This window comes from Paramormyrops kingsleyae, chromosome 5 (genome assembly GCF_048594095.1).
Source record: "Paramormyrops kingsleyae isolate MSU_618 chromosome 5, PKINGS_0.4, whole genome shotgun sequence".
Taxonomy (NCBI): Eukaryota; Metazoa; Chordata; class Actinopteri; order Osteoglossiformes; family Mormyridae; genus Paramormyrops; species Paramormyrops kingsleyae.
Genome location: NC_132801.1, coordinates 12,952,921 through 12,973,436, shown reverse-complemented (window position 1 = coordinate 12,973,436; position 20,516 = coordinate 12,952,921). Strand labels below are relative to the sequence as shown.

The window sequence follows — 20,516 nt, the reverse complement described above, 5'->3', positions numbered from 1 at the left end:
TTTTTGTTTATAAGACACCAGTTATACCCGCAAGCTATGCATCCCAAATCCCAGGAAACTTCTGAAACAATATTAAGATTATTTATTTGATGAGTTTTATTTTTTGGGCTTTTGCGTTTTTCTTCGATGCAGGGAGGGAATGCAGAATTACTTGCACCGTAAGGCATCTTGCAAAAAAGTCAGATACAGTTTACCTCAGCAGCTCCTAAAGTGTTTATTGTGGAAAGATTTCTTATATTGTCAGTCCAGCATAAAACAAAGGGTTAAATCTAATTGAAAAAAATATATATATATGTATATATATACACACACACACGCACACATGCACACACACACACACACACTGTATACGACATGAAGAAGTGAATATGATTACTCATATTCATTTTTCTTTTATGCACTGCAGATTTCTACTTAAATCACAAAGTATACGTTATGGTAAATATATAAACAACATTTAGTGATCATGCATGACGTGATGATGAGATTTATTATGGCTGCTCTGACTATAAGGCATTATGAACCGCAAACACAACATTCATGCATAGAAAAGACCTGATTAGATTAATCTAGGCTGGTGGGAGTGACACTACTGAAAATTATACCATCATTTTGGCAATCTGAGAATAAATCAGGTAAATGAACAGTGGCTTCTATGCTCAGCTGAAGTCAGGAGTGACGCTCAGAATTAATTGCAGCTGCCAATAACAGTAATTGCAGACTTTGGGGCAATAACAATATCAAAGCTGTGTGCTGATTTCACACACAGAAACACTTTTCCTTTTGGTGGAATATTTACATGAAAGCTGAATCCTACTATAAAGATCAGGAAGCAGGAAGTAAAGCACAATAGACACGTATTGTACACAGTGTGGAACTTCCTCACTGCAATCCTCAGCAGGGATCTTCCTTTTTTCCTATTTGTCCATGGACTTGCCAAAGCCCCACTATCCACCCCCCCCCCCCCCCCAAACCTCAGCCGAGTGCAGAGCCAACATCTGCATGGATAAACTCACTGCAAAGGCGTCCAGGACACCTCCAGGTCCCACTGTAAGTATTCTTCTTGCTATGCCTCTTGGATGTTTCTACAAGCTGTAACCAGATTATGAGATTTCACTCTGCTTTATTACTTCCGATTTCCTTGTTCTTAATCACTTGTAGTGGGTCTTTGATGGTTGGAGTTGATTACTGCAGAGATATGGTTGATACTAATTGTCTTAGCTTCTTAGCTAATCTCTGACCATTAAAACATTTTTCTGGGTGACGGACAAGCCTCAGAGACTGCGGCTGAAGGCTCTGAATTGATACGTCGGCACTGGGAACTGAGTGAAGGAAAGGGAAGGGAAACAGCAGTCAGGACAAGGGTTACCGTCATTCAGAGAGTTTATTATGTAAGATAAGAACAAAACAGTAGGTAGAAAAATCATAAACAGGAGCACTGAACCACAGCATGAGCCAAACTGCTTACTCTCAGCAGAGATCTGCTCAGGGCTCAGAAATTTGGGGATGGAGGAATGGGGCTTAAAATATGCCATCCGCAAAAATCCAATAATTGTGCTTTAACAATACAAGGCTTCTGAATGTGTCACAGTGACATTCAGCATGAGAGTATTAAAAACACTTGTTGTACAATCCTCTGTAAGAACAGGCACCACCTGGGACTGGATAAGCACTACAGTGCAGTGTAAGCCATTCACTGCTGATCTTTAGCTCAGTCTTCCAGTGTGATCTGCCCAGTGATCTCACTGCACCGTTCAGTCAGAGGCAGGTTTTGTTGTTTCTAGGGCCCCACGTCAAAACTCACTTTGGGGCTGGTCAGCTTATGCTTAGAATCTTCTTTGATGTTCATGGTGCTGCCGGCATGTGATGGGGTCACAGTTGCATATAAAGTTAGCATTAGTTGTGATGTTGAGTCAGAAGATCATAGTTAGCTGGCTCGTTAGTATGTGTATGTGTATGCATGTGGCTATCAAGGCCGCACACGAACGTACGGTTTGAGTGACGGTAAACACTGCCGCTTTTTACACTCGACCCGGTTGGGTGACTATCGGCTTTCAATGGGGCACCCTTGAATCTGCTGCCACCATCTACTCTCCTCCATCCAGTAACTGGTGTGTCACTGTGGGCAAAAGTTATACAGATGGCATATTAATCTGAGTAAGATAGCGTCCATCTGGAGCAAGCCGTCCGCCCCCCAGGTCCGTTAGCAGCTCGTTTCCAGGGGCTGCACAGGTTATAGGATGGGAGCAGTACAAGGTGAGACGGTGGCCAGTTCTCGTGCGGGTGATTTATAGAGTTAAAATGCTTGGTCTACAGCTATCAGATCACTCAGTGGTGCACATGGGATTTGTGTGGGTGACCTACAACAAAGATAACTAATGGCACAGCTTGAAACCTCTTTCCCTAAGTGCCTTCAATGATCAGACAGGATGTCTTTAAAAACATCAATAAAGGATGCATGGATGTCATTGTGGGGGGGAAAATTAGATTAGAAGCATCGCAGATCCTAATAGTATAGAGGCTGTTTATTAACCAGCCTTATGAGAAGAACTGAGAACAATTCCACATCTTTTGAAAGCTGTGAAAGCACTTTAGAAGAATCCAAAATTGAAATGTAACAGCACACGCATTTACGCTGAGAACTTTTGTGTATATTTTCCCACGGTACTTACTGTACATCCACAGCAAGTACCTAGAATTTATAACTATCCTAGACTGGCACTGTCAATCTCCTGTTGCTGTAGATGTCAATAATTTTGTTATGGAAATGAATATCTATTATGAGCACACAAAGCTAGATCCTGTCCAGGTGTACCTGTGCTTTGTACTCTGTGTTACCTGGAATAGACTCCAGGCTCCCCGCTACCCTCTATTTAATAAAAGGTATGTAAAATAGATGGATGCACAAGCAGGCCGTAAAGTTCGGCTGCCCTTGTTGAAACATAGTGCCATCAGGCAACATATTTTGTTCACATAGACGTGTCAGAGTATATAATGCATCATACACACGCGGCCAGGGCTGTGTGCGAGAAATGATTGGAAATACATCATCTACAGGGAACAGAAGTGCAGCCTCAGTAAGAGGAGAATATCAGTAGGTCTTGTAGATGTTCCTGAGTTACTTTGAGCTGTTTGAAGGCCTGCTGAGATACATTTCAGAAGCAGAAATGTAAGGCTGCAGCGGTTACATTAGCAGCAACGTAAGTTGGGGTGAAAGAAACACTTATAGACTAAAAGTTAATAGACACAGTCCAATTCATGACTGTCGCAGAAGACATTTCGGTCAATGATGTCATAGTTGAAACCTTGGCTCCAGCTTTTTCCATTTTCTTACAGACATCTTCATTGGAAAAAACAGAGGGCAGGCCTTCATTGCGTAACTGATTCCTACCTCTGGTTAACAAAGATGAGGCATTTGATTCATTGCCCTCTTGTCTTGACTCCTTGGCTCTGAAACAGTTTGCCAACAGCTCTGAAAAATAAATAAATAAATGCATAGATAGATAGATAGATAGATAGATAGATAGATAGATAGATAGATAGATAGATAGATAGAGAGATAATTCTCTTGAGTTTACAATGGCTGTAGACCCTGGCCTTCCTGCTTGAAAGCACATAGTGTCAAACTCCCCCATGCCCAGGATTAAGACACAGGTATTAAGAAGACTGTGGCCCCACCCATTCAACCAGCATAGAATGGGAAATAAATCAGAGCTGACACCTGAGTGATTTCATGGAGCTTGCGTACCATAAATCAATGTGTGCAAGCGGAGGATGGAGAGACGGTAAATGGGCTACATAGAACAGAGCGCGGATGAACTGCCTCGCGGTATAATGAGCCAAGATTGATAACTCCAGGTGCTGTTGTCATGGCAATGCATGGGATTTTAGAATCCTACGTGAGTGTTTATGTTTTGGGGGGGGTCTAGCTGAAGGGGGCTTTTTGAGAACGTCTCACCGTGGTGGACTGTGACTGCCGTCCCGCTGATCAAGAATCCAAGGCCATTTAATCTGTCTCATGCTTAACTTCAAACTCAACTCTGAATTACAAACAAGTAGAGCGTTGTCCTCAAAATAAACTGCCTGTATATCAGCAGAGGCCAAAATATAATTTCCATAAGTAACAGTTTTATCATAGATTTCCAAACGGCTGAACACGTTTTTGAAATCTGCCTCACCGGGTCTGAATTGCACCTCTGATGGTTAAATATAATGCAAACAGAGCCTTATCAGGAAAAGCCACCAGAATCGCAAAGAAACAAGGCACTGAAACGTGGAGCCACTGAGAGAGATGTGGAGACACTGACCCATGACTGTGGAGTTGCCAGAGGAGTGCTTGATTGGTTCTTGGTATGTCTGGAACGCACACCAACATGATAATTTCTTCTAATATAAAGAATGTGCTTATTCTGTTTTCCATGGGCGTTGCAAGGGGGGTGGAAGGGAAATTATATTACACCCCCACTTTCACTAAAACATGATTCTATGCCCCCCCCCCACTTTTTTGGTGGATATAACAAAACGAAATTCCTGTAAAAAACAAGCTACCCCTTAGTAGGAGTTCTGTATCAGTTCTGTTCTACATCTGAAAGCACACACACACTGAGCTGACGTCCAGCCAACCAAAGCCGATCATCAGACTGGCTTTTTAAGTGATGCTACTCACAATACTTAATAGTACGACATAAAGATGAATTTAGTGTGTTATGGTATAACACCACGTAATTTACATGATATAATTTACATTGCACTGATGTAAAGGAAATGTAGGAATGCAGGAAGTTAATTATGGTTTGGTCATTGTTTTCAAGGGGAATTTACTCACCTCCCTCTCCTAGAGCCCCCCCCCCCAAAACAGACACACACACTTTTAAAAACATTGATTCGCCCCTGCTTACTCCAAACCCTAAAATCCCAACTACCAAAGAACATTAATTGAATATGTGCTCTTCGCAATCTAGTTAAAAGCCAAAGCAAATCAAGAGCTCACTGCTTACAGCAGGTCCTGTTTGAATGTTAATTCTGCCTCTGATGCTGATGACTTGCCAGCAGCGGCTTACACAGGAGCACCTCTCTCCTTAGCTTTCATAATAATCGATCTTTTATGAAGCGATGTCATTAAGTGCCTGGGGTCAGAAAGCTCCGATGGCCCTCGGTTGCCATGAAGAATAGGGGTGTTTAATTCTGAGGCTTACATCAAAACCTTACAGAGGGTTCTTTCAACAAACAAGGCAGATCTTCAATAACAAGCTATGCAACCCACCTGCTATGCAACGCCCTCTTGATTTTGGTCAATCTCTGTGCTTTCATCTATCAATCATTATTGTCGTGTACTAGCTACAGTGAAATAACTCAGATAAGTACAAACCAACACAATGCAAGGCTCTCAAGTTTTGTCGAAAGTTTGGAGAGAGATCTTTTAGGGGCAGAGTATGTGTCTCATCTCTCGTCTGCACGCTGTGTGTGTGCTAATCCATGTAATAATGTGCTCGCAGCGGGATCATATGTAACTTATTTTGGAATTTACCCAGAAACCACAAATGCTATTTTCTAATTGGCTGGAAGGTGGCTAACAATGTGCTTGCAGCGGGATCGCGTGTAATTTATTTTGTAATTTACCCAGAAACAGCAAATACTATTTTCTGATTGGCTGGTACGTGGCTATTAACTCTGTAGAACACAGGACAGCTATGAACTCAGCAGAAAACTCCACTCCGTATGCCAGGGCATCTTCCATTAATTCTATATAACGGGACACCTTGCTGGGCAGTATCCCTTCTCAGCGTGAGAAACACAAGGTGTGGCAAGTGAGCGTGTGAACTGGTTGAAATGCGTGTGTCTCACGGTCAATGTGTGACACTTGAGAGCCCTGACAATGTCACATAATGTCACATAGCGCCTAATATGCTCTGTTTGATCCCTGGTTCGTTCTCAAAGTTGACACGCAATGAGATTTTTAGTACAAGAGATCTACCATGGAGCGACCGTGAGAGAGAGGATAAGATTAGAGCTTCCTCCCAGAGCAGAGATCCAAGCCTTCAGCTGTGTGCCTTATTATTTTTTCATTTAATGTGTGCTTTGGAAACCAGACAAAAGGTTCTGTGTCATCAGCAGCATAGCTTGTTTGGGAAAGGAGGTAAAAATGAACTGCACTTGGCGACAGAAGACTCGCAGTAATACAAACAATATACTTCTCTCAGCCGAAAGTAGAAGCACAGATACATGGGAATTGCTAGGCTTCGCATATCCTGTTCTGCTCACTTATGAGACAGAGACACATCCACAGGTGAGAACGGAGCTATTTTTCTGCTGCCCCAGAGCTAGTTTTGGAGTTAAGGGTCTTCCTCAAGGGCCCAACAGTGATACGATTACTCTGTCAAGTATGGGATTTGAGCCAACAACCTTCTCAACAAGCCCCCAGAGCCTCCCTGAATCCGCTCATGCCCCCAGGCTACACTTGCTTCCATAGCAGTGTGATATTTACTTAGTTGCATTCCGTGTGTGATTAGTCCTGTACTCTGATCCTCTATGACTCCATATCCATGCATAACTCCATATGAAATACGACTATTCAAGTGCACACTTGACCACCAGGGGGCCGAAGATCAACACAAGGCTCACAAGCTCGGCCAGGAAATACTGGCACAGGTGACATTCCGAGAACATGAAGGCGATAAAGGACAGAGCCAGAATGATACAGACAAGTTTCACAGAGTGTGGATGCAACTGATGTCACTTACACTCTCCTAAACCTGTTGACCCATTTTTCCAAGTTCAGGAACAAGGAAAGTGGACTTACCACAGTACACAAAACCCACAGCGCTAATCCACCATTACAAGCACCTTTACGACAAGCAGACTCGAGGAGCCAGTCACCCAAAATGCCCTTCTGTCTAGCGATGGCCATGTATGTCAGGCGCAGCACCGCAAGAGAGATGGCTGGGAATTGATAAACGGGAGGCGAGACTCTTCCTGGTTCCCTGTAGCATTTGCAGCAATGCTGATAGCATGTCGCTATCTGAAATTAAGACACCGTCGCGGATGCGAGTCAACGAACTGGAATTAGCATCTGACAGAAAGCAGACATCTGCTGAACTGTATCGTCTGGGTGAGGGGACATACAGTGCAAATATAACCCAACTATCCATCTTCCAAACCGCCCATCCAGTATACAGTCTACGTGGTAAACATGAGATGATTTTTACAGCGCACAATGTGGGTCCACTGTCAACAACATAAGGTGCCTGCCTAGCTGACTAAGTTTAATGCTCTTACTTTTTACACCTAAGCTTACTCTGACTGCCTGCCAAAAGAAATGGTTCCATTTGTGAGATTAATGCCCCACTGAATTTTTAGCAGTAGCTAACTGCCCCCTAACTGTCTGCTGACCTCCCCGCTCCTTCCTGACAGTTTGCCAAAGGTGTTCACTTTTCTTCCTGTAGGATACAGATTCAATCAGGAGGGAGGAAATTAAAAGATAAATATACACTAAATACAATGCTACAGTACACGCTGCGCCTTCGCCGTCAGCCGAGCTTTATATTTAAAACCATAAGCTGCACGCTAAATTGCGTATCATGTTCTGTACCGTTTTTAATATGTCAATGTTCGCTTCTGTTCAGATTTTACTCGTAGCGAGTATCGGTGGCGCTCAGATAAATAATGGCGTGTAAAAACGCATGTAGAAACAGCCGCAGAAGGCAGCGTTAAAGCGCGGTGGCGACGCCCCGACTTTAAAATAAAACCGAAGCAAACACGTTTGCTTTAAATAAGCAGCCTGCGAGCAATCCCACCGCAGCCACTTTCTTTATACAGCACGCCGGGATGAATTTCCCTCTCTATGAAGAAGCGCTTGGAGGCAGCAGATACCTCGTAAATCTGTTTCGCTGCCCCTTGGAATTACAGTCTTCCCTCCTCCTGGATTCAAGTGACAACGGACACTATAAGGGGTCCAGCTCTCCTCCACCCCCTCCTCTCTATCAAAGGTGTCTAGACACTTCAGTCAGGTGATTTATATGGTGTGAACCGCATAAATTTACCGTACAGATTTACCAGGTCCAGAGATAACAAAGCTTTATTAGGGTTAGAATCTTGTGATGGTATAAATTCTAATCAAGTGTGATTCTGCTCATTTTCTCTTGATTATTCCTGGTGTCCCTGGTGATTAAGACTTTTCATTATAGACTTTAATTTGCAGATGTATATTCAAGTGAGGAAGGTGCAACTGAATAAGTCCCAATGTTCTTGAGTATTTGAAGGGGATCAAAAGAAATTTATAGCTACATTTCAGGCAGAGTTATGGATACTGGGACTTTTAATTAGAGGGTGATGTCAGCTTAAGTCGAGGGCTCGAGAAAAAGGTTTTCCATGGAGACAGTGGAGTGATAAAAGTTTTCCTCCTAATCCTGTCTAGTTATCAGACTGTTCCGAACCATTGTGGAACAGACAGAGGGCAGACACTCTAATGGGAGCTGACAGTTGTAATCTCCGGAAACACACAGGCCACTCTTCCCACGCAGCGACTTGCGGAGATTGAATGCTAAACACATGACAGAGTCACTGTCGTCGTCAGGAGCCTGCAACTCAGCCAGGGGGAAAAGGCAGGCAAATCGTCCGTCTTCTTGTGATTGGCAGGTGACACGCATCAGTAGGACATTCATCGCCGCAGGCCCGTCTGTTTTTATGTGTATAAGTCATGAATGCTGAAGATTTCGGGGCCTGATCTCATAAGCTGAAAACGAAGGTGGGAGTGTTATGTACAGGGGGGGCATCGTAAGGTGTCAGTCGCTTTGTGTCTGCTCTGATATGGGGCACAGACAGCGCACAGAAAATCTTTATTTCTAATTATTCTGTCGTTTTTTTGGGGGGGGTGCAAAATCAAGAGGCATAAAATACCAGACATACAATAACTATGGATCAGTAGAGAATTCAGCCAAAACAGGTACATCGAATACTAGTCTTCATGCCATGGTCCAGCTGAAAGACTTTGGTTGTGTTGCATCTGAGAAAAGCTGCAGTCATGTACTGTATGCAAACATTGCAATGCTAAAGCGCAGACATATTCATTAACATGCATTCTCTTCAATCCAACAACAGTATGCATGTGTTAGTGACTTATTCTGCATATATGCGCAGTTCTGGGGTGAGATTCCATGGATACTGTTTTTCACTCGTGAAAGTAGCTGCTGTGTCGCTCTTGTTCTGCTTAATCAGTGAACCTCGGACTCTGAGGGACTGACTTTAAAGACTAGAGTGCCGCTTTACAGTAAGGCTACCCATATAAAGGGTTTATGAGTGGTTTATAATCTGGTTATCACTTAGGTTGTAACACTTTGTAAATTATTAATCGACAGTTTTATATATAACACAGTTTTCTTTTTATTAATGAGTTACTACCATTTACAAAGTGGCAAAAGGGAGCCTTATTGTAAAGTGGTGCCCAGACTAGATTGAGCAAAAGCCCCTGCGGCGCTATCACCTATCACCCCACGCCCCCCCCCCCCAGCCCGCATCCACCTACACCACACATAGGTAATGGGGGGTGATCAGTTATTCACCCCCCATCTCTTTTAATTACACGTTAGACACCACACCAAGACATCACACCGCACCACACAGAGGGAAGGGGGGGGGGGGGGTGATTAGCCACTCACCTCCCCCCCCCTCATTATTTTAACTGCACTTTAGACATACATCCATGTCACACCACTCTTTCACATAGGGCCTTGGAGGGCGAGGGGAGCTGTGCAGGTCCTGGGTCGGCTGCTTCGGCTGCCCACAGCTGGACTGCGCAGCTCAATTCCCCTCTATTTTAACTCCACTTTAGACACTTAGGGCTTGGGGGGGGCAGTGGGTGTCCTTTCCCCATATGTTGCCCCATATTTTAACGACACCTTAGTTCACAGACATGTACACCATCACAGACATGTACACAAGGTGGATGGGGGCAGACGGGGTGGGGGGTCCTGGGTGTGGCGGGGGCGGCGGGGGGGCTCGGTGGGGGGAAGCTGCATCTATGGGGTGCTACTGGTCTCCGGCGGGGTGCCCTCTCGCCTACGATTTGGGGGGGTGGGGAACATCCTCTGGGGCCCCCACTGGGCAAGTCCAGGGCAAATACGAGCAGGAGTGACTGAGAGTGTGTCTGAGTGTGTGTGTGTGTGTGTGTATGCATGGATCTGTGTGTCTGTATGTTTGTCCTGGAACGGGGGAGCACGTGGAAGATGGGGCGGTGCGGGGGCGGTAGTGAGGGGATTTGGGGGAGGGAGGGTGCGGGGATTGGGGAGGGAGGGTTGGGGAGGGGGTCTGGGCTTGGGGGAGGGAGGGCCGGGGTAGCCAGGGGTGGGGGTGCCTGGTGACTCTCAGGGCGTCCCCCTGGTCCATCAGGTGGGGTTCTAGGGGGGTGCAGGTCTCCCTGGGGTTGGCGGGGCCCCCGCGGGGTGCGCGGGTGGACCGGGCTCCAGGCTCTATCCGTGCCTGCGCGGCCATCCCCCAGGGGGGAACCGGCGTGCTGCCGCCTGTGGCCGTGGGGCTCCTGGCTCGTGCTTGCCGGTGGGGGGCGCCCGGTGCCTCCCCCCTCTGCCTCCTTGGGCGGACACGCAGCCCTCCGGTGGCAGGAGGCCTGGGTGCCAGGCCGCTGTGGGGCAGCTGGGTCCATGATCACTCGGGGCTCTCCTGGCCGTCTGGGGGGCCCGGGGCGACGTTGTTGTGGTCTCGCACACTCATTGGGAATCATTCCATGTTAACCTGCACACTCATACATACACTCACAGCACACAAACATACACACACTCATACATACACTCACAGCACACACACACACACTCATACATACACTCACAGCACACAAACACACACACATACAAGATAGCTCAGGGCCTTCTTGCCCTATTTTATCCCTCTCTCTCCTCCTTGTCTGGATGTGTGTGTCTGTGTGTGTGTGTGTGTGTGTGTGTCTGTGTGTGTGTGTGTGTGTGTGTGTGTGTGTGTGTCTGTGTGTGTGTGTGTCTGTGTGTGTGTGTGTGTGTGTGTGTGTGTGTGTGTGTGTGTGTGTGTGGCCTCCATCCTTTCTTCTCAGATGCAGATGCTGGTGCGGCGATATCCAGACCGTGTTCCTGTTGGTCTGCTTATGTATTTTTTTCTTTGGTATTAATGTATTTCATTCCAGAAGCAGATACTGGCACAAGCTTATTCTCTATCATAATGGTACCATTGGTTTCTTTGTCTGTATACTTTTTATGCACCTGGATCTTGTTTTTCAGATACAGCAGCTGGTGTGATGATACAATGTCCAGCACTAAGATGCAGAAGCTTCCTTTTGTTACTCTTTCCATTTGCTCCACTTTTTCTTAAGTTGTCATGTAGTATTTTTCTTTCTCTGTTTTTCTCTTTCTATCTGACCCCCCCTTTTTTTTCTTCTTCTTCTTTCTTCTGTCTCTCTTCTCCTTCTCTCTTTTTCCCTCTACTCTTTCTCTCCCTCCTCTCTTTATCTCTCCTATCTCAGTTAACTTTCCCTGTCGGCCCCGGCTTAATGCCGCAATAATCTAAAACGGCGAATAAAGAGTATGTCTCAAGTAACGAGAGGAGCTTAATCCGAAGCTCCACTTGGCAAAATAAAAGTGTTGTCACAATAAAGCACCCAGACTAACATCCTGCTTGCTAAACTGCCGAACACGACAGGGGTTAAAAAAAGAAAGAAAAAAGCCCCAGAGTGGTGGCTGCCTGCGTGAGGATGTGACGTCTGATGTGGTGGTCTGATGTGGTGGTCTGATGTGGTGGTCTACAGCAGTGTTTCTTAAACTGGTCTTCAGGGACCTCCAGACAATCTGCATTTTTGTTCCCTTCCAGCTCTCTCCCCTGCCCCCGAGGGCTGGGTTGAGAAACACTGGTCTACAGTACCACCCGGTTGATTAAACAAGCTATCCACCTCCCCCACTTCAGCACAGATGGGGGGGGGGGGGGTCCTGTTTCTGTTTCCCATTGCCCGTCTCTCTCGGCTCGGCCACAGCGATGGATCTCAAATTGCCTCCCGTCGGGTCGGCTGCCTGTCACTCGACTGCTGATGGAGGTGACGTGTTGTTAAAGCTCCAGCTGACGTGGTGGCCTCCAGTCAGGGTTGGGGGGGGCATCTCAGCTTTTCGACTGCCATGAAAAGTGAAGGGATCAAAGAGCGCCCCCCCCCCCCTCCACCCAACTTCTTATAGTGTCCTGTAAAACTTTGCAGTAAGAAATGAAAATCTGACGAAAGAACCGACCCCGAAGCCAGCAGTGATTACCTGAACACACAAGTCGTCCTGCCCTCCCCCTCGGAATGCTGCATGTAGCATGGCACTTATGGCACTACAGCAGAACACTGCTATTAACTAGACAGGCTTCTAAAAGCCCACTGAGGCTGCCTTTCATTGGATGAGTGGAATCCTAGCCCAACCAATCAAGATCACTGCTAATTATTAAGAATGACGGCCGAAAGAGAAAACGTGAACATTCTGTAGGCTGAGACTTATTACCAGCGAGAGGTGAATCACAAAGGAGGAAGTCCACCCAGATATCACCCTCTTCATGGTACGCCTTGAGTTTATTTCAGCTTCTCTTGTGTCCTCTTTCGAGCCAGGAACAACAATGATATTCTCATGCTATTTTTTTCCCCAAGTCAGACTATTTTGGATTGCAGTTCCAATCAGACCCAACCATTTGCATGTTAAGTTTAAGGGTCTTATTTTGTCACCCCAGACTTTAACCACTCTTTGAGCTGCAGTTGTCTGTGATAAAACCAACAAACTGAAATATACTCTTTAATTACTCTGTGAAGTATTACTCTGGCGGGAAGCTGACCCAATATAAGGCAACTGCAAAATCTGCTGACAGAACTAATAACCAATGAACTGTAGGGAACCGTCCACTGGTCCAGTGATGGAATACAATTGGACAGCCGAAGGCTTGGAATGCGTGTAGGTCCTTCCGAGCGCTCCTGTAAAGTTACTTACCCTTTTATGTAAAACCAAATTTCTGACTCCAAGTTAATTAAAGACCTTTTATGATGTTTTAGTATTTCTGTTATTCTGTGATTCATATTCTGTTATTTCTGTTAAACTCCCGGGTTTTCCTTTCTATTGCTGAACTCCCATTAATCCCGGACGGTGGAGTACACTGGATTCACCTCGGCCAATTGGGCGATCCTCGGATCTGCTACGTAGGACTCTGTTCAGAGGTTGGGAAATCACTAAAACTTAACACAATGTCAGCCTAGATGGCCGTTCTGGCCCGACGACTCCTACAACTCCTGAGGCTCAGCCGACACTTGCCGTATCTGAGCTTATGAGCGCCTCAGAGGCTGAGCCGGGGTTTTCCGTGACTCGACGTGTGCGCGCCTCAGAGGCTGAGCCGGGGTTTTCCATCACTCAGTGCGTGCGCGCCTCAGAGGCTGAGCCGGGGTTTTCCGTCACTCAGTGCGTGCGCGCCTCAGAGGCTGAGCCGGGGTTTTCCGTCACTCGATGTGTGCGTGCCTCAGAGGCTGAGCCGGGGTTTTCCGTGACTCGGTGCGTGCTCGCCTCAGAGGCTGAGCCGGGGTTTTCCGTGACTCGGTGCGTGCTCGCCTCAGAGGCTGAGCCGGGGTTTTCCGTAACTCAGGGCGTGAGCGCCTCTGAGATTAAGCTGGTATTTCCGTAACGCAGCGTGTGCGTGCCTCAGAGGCTGAGCCGGTTTTAACCGTAACTCAATTTGGGCAGTCACATCGGGTCCCAGAGAAATGGGGTTCAGTCAGAGACTGTTAAGAGAGTGTTACATGTAGTGAAGCTAAAATACCCGAGGCAAATGGCTCTGACCGGAAATAAACCAAATCTACAAATCTAATTCTAACATGTGGCCACAAATTCCTAAACTATACCATCAAGTCAAAAACAATACAACAATTACATACCTCAGCTGAGTGGGCATAGAGTAACTGCAGAAAATATCTGATTACAGATGTAGATTCACACAGCACTATGTGGGAGCTCTGATTACAGAGTTTCTCCTTTTGCTACTCTGGAGTTCTTCCTTAAGTTTCCAAACCAAGTGACAGAATGTCTTTGAAGACTAAATTTCCTGAACAAATATTATGATTGATTATTTTAGGGACTGTTTTGATCTTGTGTGCATGTCCTGGAGAACTGCTGATCTTATCAATTCTCAGACCCTCAGCCAATCGAATTGCTTTAGGAGGAATGTGGGAATTCCTTTGTTCCACCAGGTGACAAGATCCTCCACTTTGGTGGGTTTTGTCTTATTTTCTATATTTCTCTTATAGGATAACATACTGCGTTAAGGTTGAGAGTATTGTGCCCATCGTACTGTGACCATTCAAACATGGGTGTATGTGTCCCTAATGTTACTCTGGGATAATGCCTCCTGTGTTATTGTGAGTTAGTGAGTGTGGGATGCATCTGTGTCTTGACGCAGCCAGGTCTTGTCACAGGAATTTGGCTGTAGGGTTCTGGCCGCCCAGTGGGGGTGAGGTGTCCCTTTTGATGAGGTGATCGGGTGATTTGGGTCCAGTCTTGTTGGAGCCAGTGGACCTTTGCCTTAGGACATTGGGTGGAACATTGCCGGCTTGTCAGAAGTCAGACCGGTGGGGCCTGCAAGGCCTGTGGCCTTACAGAACTAAGCCAGACGTCTTTCACCAATATTTCCTTTCAGCAGAATTTAAGCACTTTTTTCACTGTTACTCCACAATCAAGGATATGAATTATGCTCCTTTTCCAGGGCCTTTGAATTAAAACCCCCATTTTGGTATTACAGCTAGTGAACAAGAAGAAGAACTATGTGAAGTATGAAGATTATCTAGCTACTCGGTGTATATTGGAGGGGCTTTAAATCTCCCAGCAGCCTTGTCAGTGTGCATAAGCAGGCTATTCCTCAAGTTCATTGCTGTTAGCCGTCATCTGTGCATGAAGAAACCCCATTGGTTGGTGGAGGGATGGGGATGGAGCTAGTTTTTCTGCAAAATGCTCCCCGATCCCTGTCACATCCAAACTTCCACACCGCACACATGACCTCCTGGCCTTCATTGCACCAGTCTGGTACTTTAGCTTTCTGTCAGCACCCTGTGTCACAAATGAAAATCTGTGATTGATATCTTAACAGATGCATACAGTACCTTTCTTTTTGCATTGGAAACCAGGCTTACAGACTGGAATTGTCTGCATTTTCAGTGTCAGACCTGTGCCAGATCCTGCAAGGCTGTTCTGTAGACGAATAGACAGCATTTAACTGCTTCAGGTTGAATAATAGAGCAAGAAATATAGTTTAACAAGAGAAGTTCCAAGAAGTAAAACATATGCTTTATCTTACTGGGTCAGAGAGGACCTCATGGTGCCTGATTTAAAATGTCATGAGGAGAACATGTTGACAGGTCCTTTTAACATATTGAGGGGAATCTTCCAGCTTGGAACATGAAGTTTTGTTTCAGGAAGGTCTGTTACACCAGAAACGGTTACATTGTTTTTGGGGTAACCTTTAGGTCGGCTGTTCAAACCCAGGTATGAGGATTCTTCAGCCAATCAGTCCTCTAATCAGTAATCTAATTAGGTAGTTGCAGTGAAAACCCGCATACACTGCGGCCCTTTCTGGATAAGATAAGCCACTCCTGTTCTAGTAGTAATAAAATGTTTATAATGGCATGATTATGACATGTCATGGTTGGTTATCTCGGTTAAGATCAGGCACATGGGGCTATATCTGTGCACCATGTTAACAGAGATGGAGTTCACAGCTTCAGGGTGGAGAACTGTCACCTTTGAGTTTTTCCAGAATCGTCACCGTGACAAGATATAGAGCCAAATTAACAATGCTTTAGAGGTACAGTCATTTGCTCAGTCAAAAATTCATCTGACCTTACAGCCAGCCAAACATTGCTTAGCCTGTACATGTCTTTGCTTTAACGAAATGAATGCAATAATGATTACTTATTAACTAGCCTTCTCTGAGCTGAACTCATACAATGCTGTTGGCATAAAAGGCAATATTGACTCTTCAGCCAATACTGATTGAACATGAAATCTTTTCTTTTATTTTTACTTCTCATTGTCGGTTTGTTTACTTTTAGTTTCAAGTGAAATCAGTTGTCAGGAAAAAATCCCCGTCATAGTAATCATTAATCTGTAAAATAGAGTGCCAGATAAATACGTAGATGTTCAGTAATGAACAAGCAGACTCTGCAATGGTGTTTCGGGGAGTTTAACTTAATCTTTAACGTTGTATTAAAGCTTAAGGAAGAAGACAGAAATGGCACTTCACCTTCTTGGAGTTTTTTGCCTGCTCCTCCACACGTCTGTCGGAATAGCAGCCAAGAGTAAGTACAACTACATTCAAAATGTGAAATGGGTTAAAAACATGTTTCATGATCACTTAAGTCTGTATGTTTAACTAAAAAAAAAAAGATTAAAATTTCTAACAGATCAATTTGTGTTCACTTGCCAACAATAGTAGGGGAGACCGTGGACAGTTTTTGAACTTTTTCATTTTCGTTTCTATAACGCAGAAAAATGACAATGAAATAATTGTTTTCCTTTCAAAGTAGAGTACTTGCTAAACATCCATGGTGTTTTGGGAGTCTGACTTATGCAGGAGGAATCCTGTATCCCTTCGAACAACTGAGCTTGTTCAGCAGTTGTCTCTAGTCTCTCCTATATATCTGTAAGATTTTGTATGGGTATGTAAATGTCTTGTTGTCAGTCTCACTTTTTGATGCATCTACTCATACTAGTTCATTTCAATTAAAATGAGATGCACAGTGATAAACAATGGTGAACAAAAACAGAGAGATACTATTCCCATGTCAAGCCAAAAAGCCAGTGCTTGTACTAATGCTGTTTCTCCATTCTTCATGTAGGTCTGGTGGATCTAGAGACAGCCTCGACCCTGCTGATACCATGCTACACCAGGGTGGCACTGCACTGCAACATTTCCTCGCAGGCGGAACTCTCTGTCAATAAGCTGGCTTGGATTGACGTGGCCAGCCAGACGGAGCTGTGTGTCGTCAACATGAATAATCTGAGTTCCTCTGGGAACCACAGCATGAAATGCGAGTACATTCCCCAGAAAAGGCTCACGCTGACTTTCAGACACGTTCATCCGGAGCATCAGCGAACGTACAAGTGTAGCCTGAAGTCCAATCGAGGATTCAAACAGGCCACCACCAAAGTTAAGCTACAAGGTGATTTCTTGAGTTCATCAACGTCCCTACAGGATGAGTGGAACCTTAGCTGTAGATGTTTTCCAGTTGTTTCATTGGTAGCATATGAATCTGAAATCCATCCATACAGTATCTTATCCAGTACAGCTTGCTTTAAGGGCAGGAGCATAAGGCAAAAGGCAGGGAATCACCTTAGATCGGATGCCGGTCTATTACATGGTGCTGAAATGACTTATTCATTTCATAAGCAGTATCGGTGGGGTTAGGTGTTGTGCAGTACTGAAATTACACAAAAACGTACTAATCGTGAGTGCCCTGTGTAAGTAGGCTAGCTCTGTAACCATGTCATGCAACATATACTATTTCTTACTGTCTGGTTTCACTTCTTTGCCTCCAGATTGCTACAGAAACAAATACCTCAACTTATCTGCGTCGTGGGCCACATGCCATTTCTCTGGTGTTTATCCCGAGGGGGAGGTGCACTGGTTCCATGGCGACAGGAATGTGACGGAGCACTCGGACAGGCATACGACTAGGCGTAACCACGACGGGACTTTCAACGTGTCCAGCAGCCTGCACACAGAGCATTCGTCGAGTGAATGCTCCTTGTGGATCCCCAGCTCTAAGGCTTACCTGGTGAGGCAACCAATAACTAAGCTGAATTCACTCAGTTACAGGTCTGACAGCAGAGCTGTAGCTGCCCACACCTTCAGCCTAGGGTTTGGGTTAATGCTGACCAGGCTCCTTGTGCCATAGTCCTGCCAGGCACACGCCAGGGACGCTCCTCTCTAGCTACCTCATGTGAGGAAACACGAACAATGAAAAATTAACTAAACTTGCTGACCAGAAGCCGGTGGTTTGAAAGGCATTTCCTCTGTCTTTCTTCGTGTTTTCTGTCATATTGCTGTTTAAAATTGTGAATTGAGTTGTTGGATTTGTTTTTTTTTGTTCATAGATTTTTTTTTAAATGAAGTCCCGTGTGTAATTACTGTACAGACAATAAGAAGTTATCTCAATGGACTTTGTCACCTGTAAAATAATGCTGCTGGTGTGTGGGTGTAGTGTAGACGTGGTTAGCGCCAAACAGCCAGCTTAACAACTGCTGTATATGTCTTCCAGTCATTCTTCAGGAAAAAACAGTAATGTAAATGCAACATTTATTTTCTTTAATGCCATCTTTTCACTATTGTGATCATATGTAGCATACTGTAATTAAGCTAGCACCTTCAATAACAATGATCTCTGTATGTGTATATCTGCACCTAGTGGTCAGGATTTTATCATATATCAACAATTAAAACATATTTAGTTGTAGCCTGTTTTTTTAAACAGAATATCACACCACTAATAGAATGAGAGGACTGGAACACTTACTTTAACGTGCTTTATTCAAAACTAAGACTAACGATTTAAGGGAATTCAGTCCCAGCAACTGCAAGTCACTACTTTTCAGCAGTTTACTGGTGTTTATGGGAAACACAAGACTAATTAGGAAACCACCAAAGTAAAGAGAATAGGGTGTCTGTGATGTTGGGGGCATCAGAAACTAAGTGAAAGACACTTTACTTGCAGTACTAAGAGGCGTAACTCTCAGCCAGTCTGTTGTTTCGCAGGAAGCGGGTGATGATTCTGAAGGGGAAATAAATTACATTATTATTTTTAAACGGCTCGGAGGGAATCAGAGTCGAATGTTATGATTGTCAGTGTACTGAAGCCTTCCTGGATACGATTATCTGAATGCTGGAACAGGAAACTGGACACCATTCAACATATTGTCTTCTTAAAGCATTGTCCACGATTGGGAGGCTGTTGTGAGTGAGCCGTACATGGAGGTGCTGATCGGTGTGAATGCTTCTGCATAAACAATGGTGCTCACAGCGGAGCAAACATCTCGCCTTTTCCTTACTAATCCATCTCACGCCAAGGTGAGACATCCCCCAGTGAGAGAACCTGCATCCTGACACGTCCCTACAGCTGGCCTGGGCGCTTCCCCTTGCAAGGAGCCATGAAGTGTCCCTGGGGTCAGGTGACAGGGGAAGATTGGGGAGTTCCCCCTTACCTAGCCAGGGTCAAAATCATGGCAAATTCTTATGGACATTTTGAGCTGGTGGGAGTTTTTCTTACGCAATAATGTTCTGAGGGGAGAACAGGAAAAATGATTGGTTCAGAGAGACAACCAATCAGACTTTAAAGGAGGTGGGGCCAAGCACTTGGAGGAGGCGGGACCAAGACATCTGATTGGTTGGTCTCACCTCCTCTACAATATTATTGGTTATCTCTCTGAACCAAGCATTTTTCATCCTGCCCCCAGAACATTTCTGTGTAAGCACATTTTCATCAAAACACAATTTTTACCACGGACATGGCGGTTATAAACATAGCTTACATAGTTTTTTCTCAATCAAAAAAATTTCCACGGACTCAGACGAATCTTGCCATGTACACAATTGTGCGTGTATGGCGAGCCCTGGCGAGGACCAAAGCGCGCAATCCCGCTTCCCCGGTACTTCTGCTGAACTTCCTCATTTAGTGAGGAATGCATCTTCCGTAATATGTTTTATATGGTATTAAAAAAAGCCAGACTCAAAAGCATGCCTCCCGCAGACCGAGAGGTCGAAATTGGCAGTGAGAGCCGGAGGGAACAGTGGAGTGTAAGAAAACTGTTCATTTACTGCAGAGTAATGAGCAACGAATAGGAGACTTTAGAATGAATTAACACTCTGTTTACCGTAGGAGAATATCCAAGGGGTGTGCGTGATTGGGAAGTCTTTTAGAAAAGCACAAAAAATACAGGCTGAATTTACTTACCTGGTAATACAATCCTTAACGTCTGAAAACCCATCTATAGCTCGATTATGCATTTCGGGTTCGGTATACATTTCTGTGTAAACAGCGAAAAGACCCATTCCGGGGGTCATGATCCTGAGTCAATTCCGTCAACCACTATGCTCCCTAGACACAGTAAGTTCACGCTGCGCCTTCAGTGTGGAGGTGAGTGTGGGTGACCGCTTGAGATGTGCTCATTTTTAGAAAACAGAAACCGTACCCCGTACTAGTCAGTTCAACAAACTAATTTAAAAATTAACAATCTAGACTCCCTTGTAAAAAAAACTGAATGCATTTCAAAAAAAAAATTGACTGCTGTTTAATGCCGTCATGGTCTCTAGCTGATGCAAATTTGATAAAATACTGCCCTCTACTGCAGGAAAAGCGGGTGACGGCTGCTCGTTCCTTCAGAAGAAAATGGAAATGTTACGGCTGGTGCTATACGTCATGGGACATTTGGGAGGTATTAGAATTAGGTGATCAGTGGTCATTGTTAACACACCACACAGTGCGCAACAACAAA

At 45.0% G+C, this 20,516-nt stretch overlaps 1 protein-coding gene across 2 annotated transcripts; it reads left to right on the top strand.

Annotated features, from left to right (window-relative positions):
* The first annotated feature begins 969 nt into the window (after positions 1–969).
* On the top strand, positions 970–18,481 carry LOC111847816 (uncharacterized). Of its 2 annotated transcripts, none has more exons than XM_023819359.2 (4): positions 970–1,050; positions 16,239–16,324; positions 16,865–17,188; positions 17,565–18,481. In XM_023819359.2, the coding sequence occupies exons 2-4, from the start codon at positions 16,258–16,260 to the stop codon at positions 17,921–17,923; spliced, it is 750 nt and encodes a 249-aa protein (XP_023675127.2). In that variant the 5' UTR covers positions 970–1,050; positions 16,239–16,257; the 3' UTR covers positions 17,924–18,481. The 2 variants fall into 2 exon arrangements, with proteins under 2 accessions (XP_023675127.2, XP_023675137.2); XM_023819369.2 differs by lacking the exon at positions 970–1,050 and adding an exon at positions 13,629–15,831.
* Positions 18,482–20,516: the final 2,035 nt, after the last annotated feature.

What these genes read in the sequence shown, in the direction of transcription:
- LOC111847816 (XM_023819359.2), top strand. Translation starts at nt 16,258, where the DNA reads ATGGCACTTCACCTTCTTGGAGTTTTTTGCCTGCTCCTCCACACGTCT. An exon ending in TGTCGGAATAGCAGCCAAGA is followed by an intron (nt 16,325 to 16,864) that starts GTAAGTACAACT and finishes TTCTTCATGTAG; the next exon opens with GTCTGGTGGATCTAGAGACA. An exon ending in CACCAAAGTTAAGCTACAAG is followed by an intron (nt 17,189 to 17,564) that starts GTGATTTCTTGA and finishes CTTTGCCTCCAG; the next exon opens with ATTGCTACAGAAACAAATAC.